Below are 22013 nucleotides of genomic sequence, written 5' to 3'. Positions count from 1 at the left end.
ATATTTCGGCAAATATTCCTTGGGAGATATAAAAAAAAAAAATAGACATAAATGAGACAATTGTTCACATACAATAAGAGTATAGAGCTATCAAATTAAAGTGAAAAGCATAGCAGAGATAATTTGGTTGCAGAAGAAATTTGATGAGAAATGTTTTAGATCATTTTGAAAACTTCTGAATACAGACTTTGGTATATTGGTAAATCAAAGCACAATTTAAGACATTGTTGAGCTTTCTTCCGAAACTCCAGAGGAGACATGTAAAAATTAAGAGAAATCTGAAAAGCAGGAGACTTAAACAAAAGTCTCAATTTGCTCTCTATTTGATCTCATCTGTCAAGCAGAAACAATTGAGAAATTAAAAAGATCTCACTTGTGATTTTTCTTTCCTACAGGCTCAGCATAAAAAAACAGAAGTCAATAGAAAGTCCCCACCTTAACAGAAAAATAAACATGCATGAGGGTTTGGAATTAGAAAATATTATTTTTGGGTTTGGGTGGTAATTACAAGGGTACTATACTATAAATGTGGTTTATGAGGACATAATTCAATTGTCCCCATAATTCAAATCGCTTAAAAAACATACTAAACTATGTTTTTTTGAAAATGTAAAAATGCTGAATTTTTTGTGAGGTTATGTTTAGGATAGAATCTATAGTTCGTACAGTATAAAAATCAATATGTCTATGGAGAGTCCTCTTAAGGATAGCCGCACCAACATGTGTGTGTGTGTGTGTTTGATTACCCAGTCCTACGCTGCTGTTCTCCAGGAGGTAGCTCAGGTGGTCAAACATGGCCTTCTGATTCTGTTGGCTGATGCGGCAGAAGTAACACAGGAAACGACAACAGCTGGCCACCATTTTGGGGAAAGCAATCTCCTGAGAGTTAAAAGCAGCATTAATTTCAACTCTGCGAAACAGAGATCATTTCCTTCACACTTCAAATTCATCTTAAATCCTTTTCGCGTGTATGTTCTGCACGGCATCTTAATGCAAACGTATAATGTAGCATACTTGAGATATCAACACATCAACCCAGACAGTTAATCCAGACTGGCATTTGAGATGCTCGGCTCCAACACATGCAAATATGTTTGTTTTTTTCCATTTGAGCAGAATAATTTAACCAAGAGTATAGTCACCCTAAATGTCTGGAACCTGTCTCTTGATGTGAGGCTTTAATGAGACTGTCAAGCAGAAATGAGAAACACTCTGGTGCATGCAGTACTATGTTAGGCATAGTCAGTGGTATTACTGCATAGTCCAGACTCCTGATAAACCCGAAAAAGGTCTGGCATGAGAAGCAACACGTTCTACTTCTTCTTGTCTTAGCTTTGGCCTGACTGCCACACCTAAGCCATAAGGAGGAATTAAACTGTTAGACATGGGACTCAGTAGGAGATGTATCTGCCCATGTGTTGCAGCTATCCTTCCAGTAATGATATTGTGTTTGGTTTACAGAGGTCTGGTTGAGATGGGTTTGGGTCATGGTTTTTATCAAAGAATAAATTGGATGACCAGCTGTAATATTAGATTAAAGCATTAGGATCTAAAGTCTTTAGTATTTTTATAAAACTGACAGACTCAACATTATATTAAATATGTGCATCACAACTGAAGTCACATTAGCATAATATATCAAATTAGCAAATCACACAAACAGAACATGCAGTAAAAGTTTCACTAGGGATGTGCCAAACAAAAAAAATTCTAAATTGACTTGACTAGGACAAGTTTTTGCATTCAAAAGAGTGAACAAAATGTAGGAGTCTCATGTAGGGTCGGGAATCATAAGAAATTTACCAATTTTGTTACATTGCAAATTTTGCAGATTTTGAACACAAGTATTCTTGTCTTGTTTTCCAGTAAAAATATCTAAACATACTTAAAACTAGATTTTTTTTTACTTGACTAGAAAACTGGCATAAGATTTTAAGTCTAATAGTTTTGAGAGAAATCTAACCAAATTTAGTGAGATTTATGCTTAAAACAAGACAAAACTGTTTACCAATGGGGTGAGAAAACAGCTTATTTTTCTTACACCATTTGCAGATTTCTTTTCTTCTTTTAAGTCCAAAGTTCATTAAGTTTATTGACAAGTAAATAAATAATGTATTAAGAATGTTTAGATCATTTAACAGCAACTCAAGACAAAATTACTTGTTTGGAAAATCATTTTGCAGTGTTCCAATTCCTCTAAATTATTTTAATTCCTCAATGGATCCATTAATGATTCTTTGAGTACTTTTAAGGAAGAAATATTAGGAAATAAGTGTAATTCTTAATGGATTTACTGCCCTCAGTGCTGTACATTTTGAAGTGTAAATTCAAAAGGACTGACTCATAAGAGTAATTCATTCATGAATAGGGCAACAATGTTTGTTGTGAAGATTCAAAAGAACTGGCTCATTAGAGTCATTCATTCAGAAATTGTGCAGTCTCCATTTACTTATTGAATTACTCATTAAGAAGCAGTGTTCTAGTGCTGAGGAATAGTAGTGCTGGAAGCACTGTCGGAGTATTTAATCACGGTGTGGCATCCGAATCGTTGGAATAATACACATTAAAGCACATTCGATTAATGGAACCGAAAGACATGAAAAAAAAACTGAACCAGTTCTGAATAAGAATCAGTTTTCATTTCCCAACACTAGTCTCAATAAATTATTTTAAAAGACACAATTTATCTAAACTTAGCCTTTTAAAATGCAATGCTCATGGTGTTAGATGCTGAAAAAAAGCAGTGTGAGATATAACACAACGCTAAAGACAGCCGTCTGAATGTGTAGATAATGATAAAAAAATAAAAAAAACTGCAATAACTGTTATTTTATATTGCAAAAATAAAATAACAGTAAAAAAAACTGCACAGGCTGAATCCAAGAATGCCCAACCCTTCATTAGCAGTAGTGACAGATTTTCCATAAACATATAGGCTGAATGTCTATAACCTTTTATTGAACACAATTTTCAATAAATATATTTACAAAATATATGCATAATCTGTAGTATGTGATTTGAAGTCCGACAAAAATTGCTATGAAATATGCAACACAAGAGGTGTTATCATGGCTGTAGTGGCAGTGCTTTAGGGATCCATCTAATATGGGGCCTGAGTAGCTAAGTGGTAAAGACACTGGCTACCATCCCTTGAGTTCGCTAGTTCGAATCCAAGGGTGTGCTGAGTGTCTCCTAAGCGTCTCCTAAGCAACCAAATTGGCCCGGTTGCTATGGAGGGTACACATGAGGTTACCTCCTCGTGGTCGCTATAATGTGGTGGGCGCGTGGTTAGTTGAGCGTGGATGCTGCGGTGGATGGCGTGAAGCCTCCACACGCGCTATGTCTCACGCGCTCAACAAGCCACATGATAAGATGCGCGGGTTGACGGTCTCAGACGTGGAGGCAACTGGGATTCGTGCTCCACCACCCGGATTGTGGTGAATCACTACGCGACCACAAGGACTTAAAAAAACACATTAGGAATTAGGCATTCCAAATTGGGAGAAAAAAAAAGGTATTCATTTAGAGATTAAGCTTCTTAAAGAAAAGGACTGACAGTCTGTACTGACACTCTAACAGCATACTAAAATGCAACACATTCTAAGCATGCTAAAATCTTCTGAAAGAAGTTGCGTCTCTAATTCATTCCCTTTAAACCACCACTTCAAAAATACTAAAGCTCAAAACTAAAATGAGAAAAAAATCTTTATAAACTGGTCAATCTCAATAATTGACAAGTCAGTTGATGGGTGACTACTGTAGTCAACCATCCTGACCCATCCCACCAAGTTCAAGAGCACACCCCAAAAAGTAAAAACATACAGCCATTAATTTTGAGTAACCCATAACCCACCTTATTCTTGTCACCTCCCAGCACGTTAACCATGACCTCCATTACCGTCTCGTGCATGCCAAGAACACGCATCAGATTTGGATGCTGGTAGAACACTTTGTTGTTCATGATGTCCCTAGGTGAGAGAGTGGGAGTGAAGTGAGTACCACTTTATTGGATGGAAATGTAAATTATAGGATTTGAAACCCATAAAGAAATAGAAGACCAAATTTGGCTATCAAAGAATGTCATGATCTAGAATGGCAGAACACAGAGATCTGCACTCCCTTACCCTAGGCCATCAATCATGAGTTGGCCCTCCTCTTCCCCCATGCGGACGCTAAGCAGTGAGCGGATCTGGCCCAGTGAGGCCAGCAGGTTGATAGCGTCCCCTACAGACTTGTCACTGATGGTGTAGCTCTTCCTCAAGGCCCTGAGCAGCTCACCGATGCCATCATACTGCCTCCTCAGAAGGTTGAACATGCTGCGTACAAGTGCTGGGTCTTGGATCTTGCACTCCTGTGCCCAGCTGACCATCGTCTGAGATATCAAGTCCTTCAGGTTGGCTAAAAGAAAGAGAAAGAGTAAGACACAAATCTATTTAGAATCTTTTTCTTTGTTTTCCCATCAGTTTTTATTTATTTATTTATTAGTAATTTAACCATGAATTTGGATTCATACAGTAATTGGTGCACTACCAACCATTTAGATAATATAACAATACCTAGACCTTTCCAGGCACTACTGATTACTGGAAATGGAATTTTAAAAATCCTTTTAACTCTGAATGACCGATTGGCAAATGAATATTTTGAAATGATTTATGAAACATTTTGACTTGGATTGATGGAAAAGAACTGACTCATAAAAACTGTTCAAGCTCAAAAACTAACATCATAAGTCTTGTGTGAAAGTTTTATTCTACAGAGGCAATTTTCAATAAATAAATTCCCATTAATTTCTAAGACTTTTAAGATTTTATTAATTTCCATGAATTCTTCCCGCATGAAAAACGTCATTTTAAAATTCACTGAAATTTTCAGGTTTTCCATGTCTGTGGGAAGCCGGTTTCAAATCCAATACTGTGTTTGTCTACATGTGAGTTACTACACTACTGGTCAAAAGTTTGAAAAAACTTTTTTGTGAAAAAAGATTTATGTTTCTCGTGATCTTAAAAAGCCTCAGAACAAAAGCATCTATGTTTAGGTCAGAATGGGGTGGGTTAGTCAATGCAAAATTGTCACACCTTGCATGAGAGGGGCAAAATGATCAGCTGACTCAGTGATCAGCCGAATCAGTCAAACTCAAACAGAAATTATAGACCAGCACTGTTCATTGAAGCCAAGGCTTGGATCATTGCATAATAAATTTGTTATGTTAAAGCATGATTTCTAGCAGAGGTAACACATTTTACCCAGAGAGACATATACAAGCTATAATCTAGTCTGTGCTCAATATGTTAAGACCATTAGTGTATGTAGTTACATCTATCTTAATATTTTCTATTCATATATTGCCCCTGCATGCAGTTCTTAGAATAGTCCAACATCTGCAAATTACATTCATTTTAATATGTACCCATCTGCCCATCTCTGGTGATATGATTTAGTGTCTATATTAGCATTGTTGGCATCTTAGAGAAAATGCCCTTTTAAGCTCATTTGCAGCTAAGTACTGGCTACATTTAATTTTGTAAGCTATAAAGCAAATACTGTATACAGTAGAAATGGCTCTACTGATCAGATTTGCTGATATTTTTGATGACAGCTAATTACTTAATATCTACATTACATAATTTCTGGTTCATAGAGTGCAGTGAACAACATCTTGCGTTGCTTAATAACTTAAAGGGATAGTTCCCCAAAAATGACATCATCATTTATTCTTTAAAAGGAGACGTTACGCAGTTTGTTAGTCTCAGTCACCATTCACTTTCATCGTTCTTCCATACAATGAGAGTGAAAGGTGATCATTCTGCCTAATATCTCCTTTTGTGTTTCACAGAAGAAAGAAAGTCATACAGGTTTGGAACACATGAGGGTGAGTACATGATAAAATACAATTTTTGGGTGAGTTATCCCTTTAAATATTATGCATGGCCAACTTACAGTACTTAGAAGAGCAGCTAAGCTTTGAACTGTACCTTTAAGTGCATTCGGTACAAATTAAATGATTTCTCCACTGCTAAAAAGTTACATAGAAAAATGTTTCCTTAAATAATGTTTACGCAGATTACCGGTAGTTTAGAATGCTCTGACCCTCAGGAGGCAGTCTTTGTAATAGCATACAACAAAACATAGGATATAAAGACAAACATCTGTAAGAAATAGAAAATGTTTAAAGAATTTGGTAATGATAAGAGCCTTACTCGGAGCAGCCTGTACTTGCTCAGTTGGTTCTTTCTCAGTTTTTTGAGGACGACCTTTTATCTTGTATATTATAGCCATCAGACGGCCTTTAAGAGATGTGTCCTGCTCCTCCTCCTCCTCTTCCATTGGAATGCCTGCATATACGCACATGCACAAACAAAATAACACTATTTATGTTTCTCTTTAAATGAACTGTGCTGCCACTGTCATTTCTATGTGAACACATACTGTATGAGTAGTTGAGATTAAATACTTTTGGGATTTAAACATATCCTGCTGTGTTACATGCTGCATTCCATTAAAATGTTTTTATGTTTGCTGTTTTAAACAGCATTTTGCTAATAATTTTAGAATTATTTCCATGTTGTTTTAATGACCAATTGAGAGACTACACATAATATTTGTACTTTTAAAAATTATTTCAACATTCAAGTCCATGTGATATGAAAAAGTGCTGCCCAAAGGTAAAATATTTGGTGACCAGTTGCAGCACCTAAATTATACACATTCCCTTATGCAAATGTATCCACATATACATTTTAGTCTAAAACTTTGATGTTGATGTAAACTAAATTTAATGGGAATGTGGCTAGTTATCAACAAAAAATGTTAAAAGCAGTTTTTATTCTCCATGCACTTAGAAGGTGAGACAAGGTGGGAATGGAGTTGGAGATGAAGAATGGAGAGAATAGATAAAAATACCACAATGTAGTCGCAGGTCATCATGGAAGCTTTGGAGATCATCTTGCAGCTCCTCAGGGCAGGGGCAATCATCACCAACACTGAAGTTCAGCAACATGTTTATCTGTAGTGTAAGGTATGTGTTTGAACATTAGAGTTGCCTTGGGATAAAACATTGCTTCTCAACAAAAAACAAAAGCTAATATGAAAAATAGAGATTTATTTTCTGATTTGAAATTAGATAGTACATGAAATATAGATTTCATTAACCTAACCTTTCACTGAGATTATGTAACATTCTAATGGAAATCAGCTGTATTTGTAAGGGACCTTTCTGTTTCCCTGGTGATAGAGACAGTCAAGTTTATTTCCTGTGTGACTGAGCAATGAGCACATAGGCCAAAGTACAAGGGTTTTTTGTTTTAGTGAGATATGGTGTGCATTTAGAACAGGTCGAATAGAGTTCTGCCAAACAATCCTAATCAGTGAGAATAATAAAGTAGGCACAGAAGATGTATCTTCTCAGTGGCTGAAAGATTTACATTTGAAAAAACATGAATAATTCTAAAAGAAATTCCATTCTGACTCAACAGAGTCCAACAGAGTTGTGTTAAGCACAAATCAGATTTGCTGGATTAGCACCGTTCAGATCTTTTCCCTTACATCCTCCAATGAAAGTCAAATATACTGTACGTTCTGATGCCAGGTTGTTTAATCTCTTGTTCCCATACAAGTATGCATTTAGAAATTAGTAATAGTCATCCAAAGGTAATCTCTAAAGATTTTGAGCACCATTCTGAGGTACATTAATGCGTTATTTGAAAAAAATTGTTGAGGAACATTGTGGGCCTGAGGTAGTCAGAGTTATCCCAGAAAGAGGGGTGGACTATGTAGAAGGTTTACCTGCTCTTGGGGAGGTGAGCGGAACTCCCTAGTCTTCTTGGCAGTAACAGCGGCCGACATGTTGAAGGCTAGCATCAACTCGTTGTAGCGAAACTTCTGGTTGAACTGGAGCTTGGACACAAAATCATCTGAGAAGGCGACAATGGCCTCAATGCGCTGCTTCAATTCGCAGTCACAGAAGTAGTGCAGGAGCTCGCACATCTGCAAAGCAAACAAACAAACAAACATATCATCAAACAAAATCAAAAAGTAACGTTCTATTTTTGAAAAAGCACCATGATCACAAAGGAAATCGGAATGCTGTTTCCAAAAGTTCCGGTACCCTAGGACCAGCAACAGTATGCCGACTCACTGACATGCTACATTTCCCACCAGACATTTTTGCACCAGTTTCAATGTGTTTATTTTCCCATGTGACTCGACCGGTAACGCATTGCTTTAGCAGCGTGAGAGACACGGGTTTGTATCCATGTAGAAACTAGGAAGCTTAATCAGTGATGAGCGTGATTCGGAGGTTGCACTTTTCCCTCTAACATTTCATTTTGACTCCATTAATGATTAGGTTTAGGTTTAGGTTGCAGGGTTGAGTCCATAAAATATGCATTCCTCTTCTCTGTATTACATCCTATACAGCTTCACGACTAGCTTTTGGCGACCTCTCCTGGACATAAATGGAGCTGACACATGCCTATATGCCCTACAGCACTTACCGCTTTGGCCACTGTGGGCAGTGTTTGAAATTTTGGTAAGCATACCGATTGCTGCTAAAGAAAAGTTGACCTACTCTTTCCGATTTCATCGTGAGGTCTGGCTGGAAAAAGACCAGCATTGCTGGTTACCAGCTTATGTTTTGGATGCAGGGCTTATCCATCTTAACCAGTAAGACTGCCTTGACCAGAAAGACCATGCTGGTCAACCAACATCACCAGCTAAGCTTTGCTGGTGAACAGCATGGCATCAAACCAGCTCCTACCAGCATAAACTAGTCTAAGCCAGCTTGGAAATTCATGCTGTTCTAAGCTGGTCCGTTCAGCAGGTGTGCTGGCTTCTACAGAGTTGAGGTTTTGAGAGTTGGAAACTGGTTGGTAAGCAGCATTTGCAATTATAAGCCATACACTCATTTTACAACATTTAGATTTGTAGAGCTTTCTTGGGCCTTGTCCACCAATGTAGAGTTCTCTCTCAATTTTCTAAAACACCTTACAAAGTGAAGACCTTTCAAACGCAGTTCCCTTCCGAGGGAACTCGCACTGCGTCGTTGAAAACGACTCTTTGGGGGGAACGCTCCTTAGCGTGCGCCTCTGAAGTATGAATGAAACTATTCCAATCTTGATTGGTGTTGCGTCATGACGTAACATGTGACGGCATAACCGATGCATAAAAGTGACGCCGCACACATACACATTAGCTTTCGCTCTTCAGCAAGCGCTCTATGTTGAAATTGTTTGTCTTATTTGGTGTTGTTTGTCTGATTTAAAAATATTATGGCCACCGAACAGTTCAAGAAGTGCGTGCACCCCTGCCCTCGTTTCATTACGGGTAGGGACACGCACGCTTTATGTGTGAACTGTTTGGGAGCGCAGTACGCACAGGCAGCTCTCGAGGGATCTGCCTGTGAAAGTTGTGAAGCACTACCCATGAGAGTGCTGCGCTCCCGGTTGGCGTGCTTTGATGAGCACGGTCAGGCTCGCGCTCCCCACGGTTTTGGTCCCGCGCCTGTTGAGGCAGCGCGGCGATTGAGATCGCGGGTTCGCAGCGGATTTTGCAGATGAGAATGAGACTGCTGCGCACTTTCTCATTCTTCGCTTGAGGATCCCGAGCCTACTGTGTGTGGTGCAGAAGCCCGCGCCGCGGCTTCTTCTGCCCATGATCAGGTCCCGATGCTTGAGCTCACTGCTTCCGAGGAAGTGGATATGTTCAGCATCGATGCGGATCTAATCGCGAGCCAAGCACGCCGGTTTTTGGCCAAGCTTATGAGGAGCTGATTGAGGTTATGACGCGTCGCGTGGCCAGACTGAATATCAGCTGGCCACAAAATGAGCAGGGAACGCAAGTTGAAAGCAAATTAGACGTGCGCTTCCTGCGGCACAGATCACAACCTCAGCGCCGGGTTTGCCGCTTTTCCCCGATCTCCACAGAACGAGATCGTGGGTAAACCGCGATTCGTCCCGTGATCTCCAGCCCCAGTGTTTGATTACAGAACGATGTTTTGGGGGCACGGGATATGGGCTAAAACCTCGGCGCTGCCTAGTAAGCCCTGCAGAGATACATCTGCTTTAATAAGTAGGGCTTACATGGCGGCACACAAGCGGTGTAGGTTTCCGCCGCCTCTGACGCTTCGGGCCACATCAATTTCCACCGAACGCACACTGTATGTTCGTGTCAAAAAAAAATAAAAAATATATATAAAAAAAAAACAACAAGCATCAATTGTGGTCACAAGAACCATATCGACTAAATCCTGCCGGTCTCTCGCTTCAGGAAGTCGAGAACAGTGCTTGAAAAACACCCGGAGGCTGGTTCCCTTAGTTGAAGCTTCGAAAGAGGTCCTACCGAGGTGGTAGAACCTCGGAGGGCTGCTCTCCACTGCAGAGCAACCGAGGTTGCTCTCGCGAGCGGAGTCCTCAGGAAATCGGTGTCGGTTCCCGCCGCCTTTGACGCTCGGGCCACATCAATTTCCAGCTTAACGCACACCGCGCCGCTCGTGTCAAAAAAAAAAAAAAACAAGCATTAATGGTGGTCACAAGAACCATATCGACTAAATCCTGCCGGTCTTTCGCTTCAGGAAGTCGAGAACAGTGCTTGAAAAACACCCGAGACCAGCCTCGAGAGGCTGGTTCCCTTAGTAGAAGCTTCGAAAGAGGTTCTACCGAGGTGGTAGAACCTCGGAGGGCTATCCCCGCTGCAGAGCAACCGAGGTTGCTCTCGCAGCGGAGTCCTCAGGAAATCGGTGTCGGTTCCCGCCGCCTCTGACGCTTCGGGCCACATCATTTCCAGCTTAACGCACACCGCGTCGCTCAAGGCCAAAAAATAAAAAACACACATCAATTGTGGTCACAAGAACTGTATCGACTAAACCCTGCCGGTATCTCGCTTCAGGAAGTCGAGAACAGTGCTCGAAAAACACCCGAGATCAGCCTCGAGAGGCTGGTTCCCTTAGTAGATTTTGTTGAGGCATGGAATCATCTTCCCAACATATCTGCATGGGTCCTGCATATAATAAAATCAGGGTACAGACTGCAGTTCGGCACCACCCCCCAAATTCTCTGGGGTGGTGCAGACTACAGTGGTTCCGAGCAGGCTCAGGTGATGGAACAAGAAGTGCAATCTCTGCTGCTGAAGGAGGCCATAGAACGTGTTCCTCATTCAGACAAGGAGTCCGGTCTTTACAGCCGGTACTTTATAGTTCCAAAAAGGATGGGGGTTGAGGCCGATTTTAGATCTCAGAGTTTTGAACCGCCTTTGAGGAGGTTCAGGTTCAAAATGCTTACCATTCCTGTCATCGTGAGTCAGATCAGATCCGAGGACTGATTTGTCACGATAGATCTAAAATACGCCTATTTTCATGTACCCATCCTTCCATGTCACAGGAGGTTCCTGAGGTTCGCCGGGGCTGAAGCTTACCAATATCGGGTTCTTCCGCTCGCCTAGCACTCTCTCCCTGCACATTCACCAAATGTATGGATGCAGCTCCTGCTCCTCTGAGACTTCAGGGCATCCGCGATACTGAATTATATCGATGACTGGCTCATTCTGGCCCAGTCTCGAGAAATGGCGGTTCGGCATCGAGATGTCGCCCTTGGCCATATTCGAAGTTTGGGGTTGAGACTCAACACAAAAAAGAGTGTGTTACAACCATCCCAGTGCACAACATTTCTGGGTGTTGTGTGGGACTCGGTTACGATGCAGGCACGCATGTCTCCTGCGCGCATCGAGTCCCTTATGGCGATGGTGTCCGGGTTAGAGCTAGGCCAGGCCATCACTGTAAAGCAATTTCAAAGACTGCTGGGCCTCATGGCAGCTGCATCCAACATTGTACCGCTGGGCCTTCTACACATGAGGCCCCTCCAGTGGTGGCCGAAAGCCAAGGGGTTTTCCCCAGCGGAATCCATTTCAGTATAATCAGAGTAACGCGCAGGTGCCTTCGCTCTCTGCTAATATGGAAGAAACCTTGGTTCCTGTCCCAAGGGCCAGTGTTGGGAGCGCCATGTCGCCGAAAACCGCTTCGACAGACGCCTCCCTCACTGGCTGGGGCGCGGTCATGGACGGCCGCTTTGCCAGGGGTCTGTGGCAGGACCATCATCATTCTTGGCACATAAACTGTCTAGAGATGTTGGCTGTGTTCAGGGCTCTGAGGAGCTTCCTTCCAGACATCAAGGGTTACCATGTCCTAGTACGCTCGGACAATACATCAGTGGTAGCTTATCTGAACCGACAAGGAGGACTCAGATCGCGCCTCTGTGCAGACTGGCGATCAGATAATTCTTTGGTCCCAAGGGAAAATACTGTCTATCAGAGCAATGTATATTCCGGGGTTCAGAATCAGGGAGCAGACATCCTGTCGAGGCAGGGGCTGAGGCCCGGGGAATGGAGACTTCATCCAGAGGTGGTGAAGTTGATATGGGACAAATTTGGACCATCAGAAGTGGATCTGTTCGCGCCTCGAGAGACGCCCCACTGTCCACTTTGGTTCTCCCTCTCACATCCAGCCCCACTGGGGTTGGACGCCATGGTACAGGCTTGGCCGAGGCTTCGCCTGTACGCATTTCCCCGATCGCTCTGCTCCCGGGAGTCCTGGAAAGGGTCCGCCAAGAGGGCATCAGTCTACTTCTGGTTGCCCCCATGTGGCCGGCCCGAGTATGGTTCTCAGACATAATTTCACTCCTGATAGCTCCGCCATGGCAGATTCCTCTGAGGAGGGATCTGTTGTCTCAGGCGGGGGCACAGTCTTCCACCCTCGTCCAGAGCTGTGGAAACTGTGGGTCTGGCCCCTGAGGGGGTTCAGTACCTAAATGCTGGTCTATCAGTGGGGGTGGTTGAAACCATACTTAGCTCTAGGGCTCCGCCTACTAGGAGATTATATGGCCTCAAGTGGAATGTGTTCTCCACTTGGTGTAGAGAACATGAAGTAGATCCAGTTAACTGCCCGGTGGCTTCAGTTCTGGAGTTTCTTCAAGATCGCTTCTCTGCGTGGTCTCTCCCTTCCACACTCAAGGTGTACGTGGCTGCCATTTCGGCGCTCCATGCACCACTGAGTGATGGGCCTCTGGGGAGGCACCAGCTGGTCATTCGTTTTCTCCGTGGTACATGGAGGATGAGACCGACAACCAGGTCCAGGGTTCCTGCCTGGGACCTGGCGGTGGTTCTCGAAGGGTTATCCCTGGCCCCCTTCGAACCCCTTCAGTCGGCTTCGCCCAAGGACCTGACGTTCAAGATGGCTTTTCTCTTAGCTATTACCTCTCTAAAGAGGGTGGGTGATCTTCAAGCCCTGGCAGTGACGCCAGCTTGCTTGGAGTTTGCCCCTGGCGGAGTTAAAGCCATTTTACACCCGAGACCTGGCTATGTGCCTAAGGTGCCGTCTAACACGGCACGGTCTCACGGTCCTGCAGGCTTTTCATCCTCCACCTTATGTGTCGGCAGAAGAAGAGAGGCTCCATTTGCTCTGCCCTGTCAGAGCTTTGAGCGTTACCTCGAGAGGTCCTCTTCTTGGAGGAGGTCGGACCAACTGTTAGTGTGTTTTGGGTCACCTAAGAAGGGGCTCCTGCCTCAAAACAAACCATTAGTAATTGTATTGTTCAGGCTATTATCTCGGCCTACAAGGTGCGTAATTTGCCTTCACCTTTGGCCGTGAGGGCTCATTCAACTAGAGGCATGGCGTCCTCTAGGGCTCTCTTATCGGGAGTACCCCTCCAGGAGATCTGTGAGGCAGCCGGTTGGGCTACCCCGCACACTTTCATCAGGTTTTTACAGTCTGCACCTCCCTAGTACGCCTGGCGCACGTGTGCTCTCGTCCTAGCTGAGTGCCTGAGTTCAGTTTCACCCTAGGGCAGGCCTTTTTTCGGTGCGTGGCCTAGTGGGCATTCGTTCCCCAAAGAGTCGTTTTCAACGACGCAGTCGCGAGTTCCCTCGGAAGGGAACGTCTCGGGTTATGACTATAACCCTTGTTCCCTGAGAAGGGAACGAGACACTGCGTCGTCCTGCCACGCCCCTCAAGGCCTGAGAGCGGCTTGCTTCATCGCTAGGCTAATGTGTATGTGTGCCGGCGTCACTTTTATGCATCCGGTTATGCCGTCACATGTTACGTCATGACGCAACACCAATCAAGATTGGAATAGTTTCATTCATACTTCAGAGGCGCACGCTAAGGAGCGTTCCCCCCAAAGAGTCGTTTTCAACGACGCAGTGTCTCGTTCCCTTCTCAGGGAACAAGGGTTATAGTCATAACCCGAGACGTTTTCCTTGATGCATGTGAATAGGTGAAACTGAGATTTTGGAATACGGTGACATCAGTCAGTGACATCAGATTTGTTTCTATTTTAAACATTTAGGTCAGGCTTTGTCAAGCCAACAAAAAAGTTTGTCTTGACAAACTTGACCTATCTATCTTGTTTTGTTGTGTTCAGTTGTCATAGGTTTAATGATATGTTTATCTTCCTGAAATTGTTTATATGTCCAGGTAGGCAAGTCGGCACCTCTCTTTTGTTTCGCCATCTTTTTGCTGATTGACGTAAAAAAAAAAACTTCAATACGCCCATATTGTTCTTTTGTAGTTTTGGACCAAAGCTTTCCCAAACAATATTGTCAACTCCTAGCCTGTCATGGTAATGTGAGTGTTTTTTAAGTAGTTGTTGAATAGATGGAGAGATTTCCTAAAATGCTGTTGGTGTTGACAGGATTTCATTTTTTAAATGAAGTGTGAACACTGCCTTTTTCAGAAATATACATACAGTATACATGTGGACAAGACATCAGATAGTGACGAGATTCCGGGTCATCACTCACCTGCCGTTTGACTGATTCTGGCAAGCTCTTCTCCAAAAGGCCTTTGGGAAGCAGCTTGACATCTTTACTCTCCTCCTCCCCTGCCTCCACAGCCTTCCCCTCATTACTGCTGGCATCCTCTTTCTCAGCTCCCTGATCCGCCACTACTAGCTGATGCTCCTCCTCCTCTTTACCATTCCCAAACACACTGGGGTCTATGAGGAGCAGGATGGTCCTAACCTCCTCGCTGGTCAATGCCCCCATGATTAGCAGAGTGCCAATCAGCTTGAGAATCGGCACAAACTGATACTCCACACTTCCGCCTACAGGATCACGAATGTGGGCACCTCCGCCCTGAACTGCCTCCGTGAGCATGCTGATGGCTTTCTCCTTCAGGATACCCAGAGGGATCTGTGGGCTGAAGAGTGGCTGTTCACGCTTGGTGGTAATGAAACAAGCAGGTGAGAAGTTCAGACGGGGAGTGAGCGAAGTGCTCAGGCCCACTCCAGGGAGAGAATGACACTTGGAGTCATCATGGAAGAGGCGAATGCTGCGAGTCTCATCTGTGACAGGGATTATAAACTCGTTGTTCATCATGAGATGCGCCTCTTTACCTGTCTCCAAGTGAATGCTGATGAGAACATCGTAGAACCCTTCACGGAGCTGACCAGTCAGATATTGGTTGTCAATGGTGTACAGGAGCTGTGACTGATCAAGATGGCTACAGAGGGCGTGAGCTACACGAGTATTTCCCAAGGCGCACAGGGCGCAGAATAGCTTTAAAGTGTGATAGTGGAACTGCCTCAGGTCCTTATGTTCTGATAGCTCCATGATGTCTATACATCTACAGTTACACAAAAGAGACATAGTTTTATCTTCTTTTTAGGCTTTGGGTTATGGTCTTCATCCGAGTAATTCGGCAAAGGAGCCAATGATGACTAAGGCTAACATTCTGCTTAACATCTTTTTTGTTTCTTGGAATAAAGTCTTACAAGTTTGAAACATGTGTGAGTAAACGATTAACATTATGACATAATTTGCATTTTTGGGTGGACTATCCCTTTAATGAAAATGTAAAAATGTTACATTGCTTACATGAGGGTTAGGTTTAGGTTTATGGCATAGAAAAAACCATTAGCTTAGTTTAAAAAAGTAAATGGAACATGCCAACTATGATGCATATGTGTTTGTGTTTGACTAAGGCATCACCTGTTCTCCTCAGGGATATGCACTGCCATCATCTGCAGGGGCTCCAGACACTGCACAACCCAGCCATGCCTCTCACTCACCCGGGCCGTCTGCACTGACAGGAAGGTGTTGAGCATCCTGCTCCACAGGATGGACACAATTGTCTGCACATCCAGCCGTGGGGGACACTGGGGCACCGGGTTCCTTTGCAAGCTCTTGAAGATGGCTGAAGACAGAGGCATTGCATCCTGTGTGTGGATTGATGGAGATCATGTCAGTAAATTAAACCTGTGTGAATTCACTGGAGAGGACTTTTGTGGTATTACAGCCCAAAACCAGAGTCTTATTCACTATCTACCCACAATCCATCAGACGCTAAATGCACTGAAATAGCACCATGAGTATTTAAAATAAGTGAATGTCATTCTTTTGAGTGCAAACAGTCTGTATGTAAATAAGGATTAGTATTATAGATTGCATCTTATTCACAAAGCACTACTTGGCTGCTGCAGTTAACATTGTGCTATTACTGAAAAGCATATGGTACCTATACATTTTTTTAAAAAGAAATGTGAGTGTACATTTTATATTGATCAAGGCAGCAGTAATTCATCAAATTATGATCAAATGATGGAGAATAATTCTTCAGCTGGCAAATATCCAGAGCAGTCGCACTTTCGCCATTTTAAAGAGCTGATTCACATTTCTGCATTGATGTGATTTAGCAACAATGTCCAGTTCTAGTGAAGTGTACTGGATCGTGGCAGTCTGTAGTATCCTCCACCACCTAAAGAAGCATTTAGACCCAACCCGCAAAATGAAACCTGATTTGCATAATTCCTTATGTGTATTTGATACCAAAACATTGTACATACTGTGTGCATATAAACCACACTAAAACACATTTTTAGGAAAACCCTTCACAATGTTGAAATTAAATGCAAAATATTACATCTTAACAGTGTTTACTTACTGGGACTTTTGGAAACTCAAATTGGAACAAGTTGGGACTTGTGGGTTGCACAAACACAGCAGGGAACAGCTTTGTGTTAGTTTCAACCTAAAAGAAAGGCAGATGAAAGCATAAGAGGTTAAATCTATTCTGATTAGCAGTTTTGTATCTTACTTGCTCTACTTGGACAAGCGAGTGTTGTTCAATACTTAGGATTCATATAAATCCAGTCTGCTTAGACATGATACAACCTCTAGATACTTGTTATTGGCTCTTTCTGGCAGTGTTTCAAAATCAGAGCCTCAGGCAAACTAAGACAAGAATCAGCACAGAGCTTCATTATAGTTACATTGTGCTTTCGATTAATGATAAGAAAAATAGATAAAACACCTAAGACTGAAATGATCTGCAAAATCTGTATGTTAAGTGAATTTAATGGTGAAGTTTAATACTTAGTGGCTTAGATGCTTAAAACAAATCCCTAAACAGAATGTTTGAGGAATATCAACACAGTGGACACCAGAAAGCGGCTTATTGTGAGAAAACAGTGTTCCAGGTTTACATAAACTGTATAAGCGGCATACTCTTTCCTCCCGTATATATGTGGCTCGGTCAGTAAGCAGCTTTTTGCACAGTAACGTAATGTTCCTGTGACGCCTGTGTAAATAACAAACATGGGATCTGAGAAAGACTTTGCTATTTTAATCTCCATTGCTTTGCATATATTTCCAGATATTCCAGAGTTGTTGCTGTGTTTTTTTCCCCTTAACTTTCTATTGCGAACTGCAGCGGAATTGCAATGAAGCAGTGGAATTTTCCTCTTACGTAAAACTCCTGGATTTCCCCATTGTACCAGCGCACATGAGTGAACGCGAGGGACAGTCATTATTTTACATTAGTGTTATAAATGGGTATACTTTATAGTGTATGTGATTTTCCCACTGCACTCCCAGAAAATGTGAAATTTTTCCACTGTGTTGACGTTGATGGGCTCCATCCTATCCAAGCAAACACACTCTTCAAACACTCATCAGAACAGTGTTTATGCATTTACATGACCACATTAAGCCGTGTTCTCCGAGAGAGACCAAGATGTGTTAAACCGCTTAAAATCCCTTAAACGGCATAAGGAAATCAGGGTTCTAGTTTACATGACGCTTCAAAATGCTGCTTCTGATAAAACTCTGGAATCAACTATTTTCTTAAACGCATGAAAATGTGGTCAGTAGTATTGCCTTGCAAGTACTGTAATTATCTCTGATTCAGCCTGCATGGGATTTTGTAAACCTTCACTCACCTACATGAAACAGATGTTCTATTCTGTTATAGGTTGAGAGTTGAGATTACCTGGTAAGCAGTTGGCATCTCCCTTCCATTGGCAGTAAAAGAGACCAGGCCTGAGGCCAGATCTATGAAGCAGCCAATCTCAAAATCAACATTACTACGACCTGTGGAGCTGCTGACAATGTCGCCAGCACACACCATATAACAGTTACTCCTCCTCACACTGAGTTAGGAGAGACGACAAAAGAGAAAACAAAGAGAATCAACAAAGAGACAACCAAGAAAATCGATATGACCAATATTTCTGGTCTATTAGAATACAGGTGAAACTCGAAAAATAAGAATATTGTGCAAAAGTTCATTAATTTCAGTAATTCACCTTAAAAGGTGAAACTAATATATTATATAGACTCATTACAAGCAAAGTAAGATATTTCAAGCCTTTATTTGATATAATTTTGATGATTATGGCTTACAGCTTATGAAAACCCCAAATTCAGAATCTCAGAAAATTAGAATATTACATGAAATCAATAAAAAAAAGGATTTTAAATACAGAAATGTTGGCCCTCTGAAAAGTATAATCATGCATATGTACTCAGTACTTGGTTTAGGCCCCTTTTGCATTAATTACTGCCTCAATGCGGCGTGGCATGGATGCTATCAGCCTGTGGCACTGCTGAGGTGTTATGGAAGACCAAGATGCTTCAATAGCGGCCTTCAGCTCTTCTGCATTGTTTGGTCTCATGTCTCTCATCTTTCTCTTAGCAATGCCCCATAGATTCTCTATGGGGTTCAGGTCAGGCGAGTTTGCTGGCCAATCAAGCACAGTAATACCATGGTCATTGAACCAGGTTTTGGTACTTTTGGCAGTGTGGGCAGGTGCCAAGTCCTGCTGGAAAATGAAGTCAGCATCTCCATAAAGCTTGTCTGCTGAAGGAAGCATGAAGTGCTCTAAAATGTCCCGGTAGACGGCTGCGTTGACTCTGGACTTAATAAAGCATAGTGGACCAACACCAGCTGATGACATGGCTCCCCAAACCAACACAGACTGTGGAAACTTCACACTGGACTTCAAGCATCTTGGATTGTGTGCCTCTCCATTCTTCCACCAGACTCTGGGACCTTGGTTTCCAAATGAGATGCAAAATTTGCTCTCATCAGAAAAGAGGACTTTGGACCACTGAGCAACAGACCAGTTCTTTTTTTCTTTAGCCCAGGTAAGACGTTTGACATTTGAAGCCCATGTCCAGGACCCGTCTGTGTGTGGTGGCTCTTGATGCAGTAACTCCAGCCTCAGTCCACTCCTTGTGAAGCTCCCCACACATTTGAATGGCCTTTTCCTGACAATCCTCTCCAGGCTACGGTCATCCCTGCTGCTTGTGCACCTTTTTCTTCCACACTTTTCCCTTCCACTTAACTTTCTATTAATGTGCTTTGATACAGCATTTTGAGAACATCCAACTTCTTTTGCAATTACCTTTTGAGGCTTTCCCTCCTTGTGGAGGGTGTCAATGATGGTTTTCTGCACAACTGTCAGGTCAGCAGTCTTCCCCATGATTGTGAATTCAACTGAACCAGACTGAGAGACCATTTAAAGGCTCAGGAACCCTTTGCAGGTGTTTAGCTGATTAGAGTGTGACACTTTGAGCCTAAAATACTGAACCTTTTCACAATATTCTAATTTTCTGAGATTCTGAATTTGGGGTTTTCATAAGCTGTAAGCCATAATCATCAAAATTATATCAAATAAAGGCTTGAAATATCTTACTTTGCTTGTAATGAGTCTATATAATATATTAGTTTCACCTTTTAAGTTGAATTACTGAAATGAATGAACTTTTGCACGATATTCTAATTTTTCAAGTTTCACCTGTATATTAGAATATCAGATGTTGATGTTTAGTGGAGATAGGAATCAACCTTTCATGAACACGTCCCCGCTCATCTCCCAGTGTTACGGTGACTGTGCGAACTTTGCTGAGGCTGAAATGTTTGCTGTAGTAGTGGTAATCTGGTGACACCCAACCCACCCATACTGATGATGGGTCCTGTCCGGCAAACACTTTCACAGAGTAGAAGTACTGAAACACAAAAATATAAATATGCAATATGAGCATTATAATAAGGTTATTTACGGTACTTTTCTCAAATAGAAAAGTAGCTTGACTGATAGAGCACAGCACAAGCACAGCTAAGGTCATGGCTTGATTCCCAGAGAACACAAACTGATAAAATGTACAGCATGAATGCACTGAAAATTGCTTCGGGTAAAAGTCTTTCCAATTACATAAGTAAAAACATTATTTACAGTTTCCAAGGTGTGAAGTTACATATTTTACAAGCTTTCGCCATAAGACAACTGTTGACTTCGCATTTTTACCTTCGTAATGCTGCCATAATCAATCTTTCCTCTATCATCTCTCTTGGATCTTTGGTCCTCCACTATCAACTCATTGATATCAGTGATCTTCCGAGGGCCAGAGTTGAACTCAACCGGCATGCTCAGACGACAGCAGACCATGTCGTCATTGCTTGTTTGGGTACCAAAAGTCTTGTGTGTCACCTTTAGACATGGAGGAGTATCCACAGTCCCATCTATTCTAGTAACCTTGACACAAAAGGATGTCAATTAAAGATAGGACACAACAGAAGTGGGAAAACCCATCTAGATTTTATAGAATTAATTCTGACAGTCTAATGGCATGGATGACTGTTTGTTTTGTTAGATTGTTTGTTTTTAACACTATTCCAGGTTCTATGGCTACTTTCATGGCGAAATCCAGGTTAAAATATTATAAATGGTGAACAACTAAAACTCTATATAAGACCTTAAATGTGCACTCAGAATCACTTTTCCTCATTTAAAAAGTTTTATTCCTAAAAAAAAAAAAAAAAGTAGTTATTTTGAAACGTAGAAAATCATGAGCACTCACATGAGATGAAGACTCCAGTCATTTCAGTAGCCTAACAAAAGCTGTTAGGATGAGATGCATTATGTCTACATATAGGGCTTTATTTTCAGGAGTTATGCACAACAACCGAGTGCTGTGTCTTATCTGATTTTCGTGAGAGCACTAATTCTGAGTGTAATTTTCGTCCAACACAAAGTGCAAGTTGTCGTGGGTAGGAGTGTTTGCACTCCCTTTGGGTGTATGCACGCAAACTGTGGGTGTAATGTATGTTCATGATGTGCTGCAAAGTACAGATTGCCATTTTCTTGAGATATAGGTCATTGTGCAAAGACATTTCAAAAGCAGGTTTGTTTTCAGTGCAAAGTCTAAATTCAGTTCCTACATTTGCATTTTGGAAATTCCACCTGAAAATATAGTGGAACATCAGTTGTGGCCGAGATTTGTGTTAAAATATATATAGGTCATGGTTTATTTTTCAGTTATTATTATTATGTTTATATTTACAATTGTATTTATGATCTAATTTGTATTGGTAATTTTATACCAGTTGTCATAGTGATTTTTAAGTCACTGCAAAATGGGCCATTGGAAAAAGTTAAGAAAATCTTTTTCAAACAAGATAAAATGTTTGCATTTGGTATACGATTTTTTTGACTATTTCGTTATTTTTTATTATATATGTTTTGTTTGAAATGTAATTTGAATTTAGAAATATTATTGGTGCTTCAATATAGAATATATTTGTGTGTGTGTGTGTGTGTGTGTGTGTGTGTGTATGTGTGTGTGTGTGTGTGTGTGTGTGTGTTTCAATAAATGAATTTCATCAAAATCGTCTGGTAGAAGTGAAGTGCTTACATCCAAATCCTGAAGAGAATAACATTTAAGCATATAAAAGGAGCGTGCCTATA

At 41.8% G+C, this 22013-nt stretch overlaps 1 protein-coding gene across 1 annotated transcript in view; it reads right to left on the bottom strand.

Annotated features, from left to right (window-relative positions):
- The window catches only part of LOC127623761 (ryanodine receptor 3-like), a 91352-nt gene that overhangs the window by 34453 nt on the left and 34886 nt on the right, over nt 1–22013 (bottom strand). Inside the window, exons 29-40 of the mRNA XM_052098243.1 lie at nt 20574–20801; nt 20114–20274; nt 18254–18413; nt 16928–17014; nt 15976–16202; nt 14788–15610; nt 7786–7986; nt 6904–7006; nt 6201–6335; nt 4125–4398; nt 3854–3968; nt 747–879 (exon numbers count right to left, since the gene is read on the bottom strand). Of these exons, the coding sequence (XP_051954203.1) occupies nt 747–879; nt 3854–3968; nt 4125–4398; nt 6201–6335; nt 6904–7006; nt 7786–7986; nt 14788–15610; nt 15976–16202; nt 16928–17014; nt 18254–18413; nt 20114–20274; nt 20574–20801 (2647 nt within the window). The remainder of the gene's footprint in view (nt 1–746; nt 880–3853; nt 3969–4124; nt 4399–6200; nt 6336–6903; nt 7007–7785; nt 7987–14787; nt 15611–15975; nt 16203–16927; nt 17015–18253; nt 18414–20113; nt 20275–20573; nt 20802–22013) is intronic.

This window comes from Xyrauchen texanus, chromosome 30 (assembly GCF_025860055.1).
Source record: "Xyrauchen texanus isolate HMW12.3.18 chromosome 30, RBS_HiC_50CHRs, whole genome shotgun sequence".
NCBI lineage: Eukaryota > Metazoa > Chordata > Actinopteri > Cypriniformes > Catostomidae > Xyrauchen > Xyrauchen texanus.
Note: the sequence above shows the minus strand (reverse complement) of the source record. Positions and strands in the feature narration are given on the sequence as shown.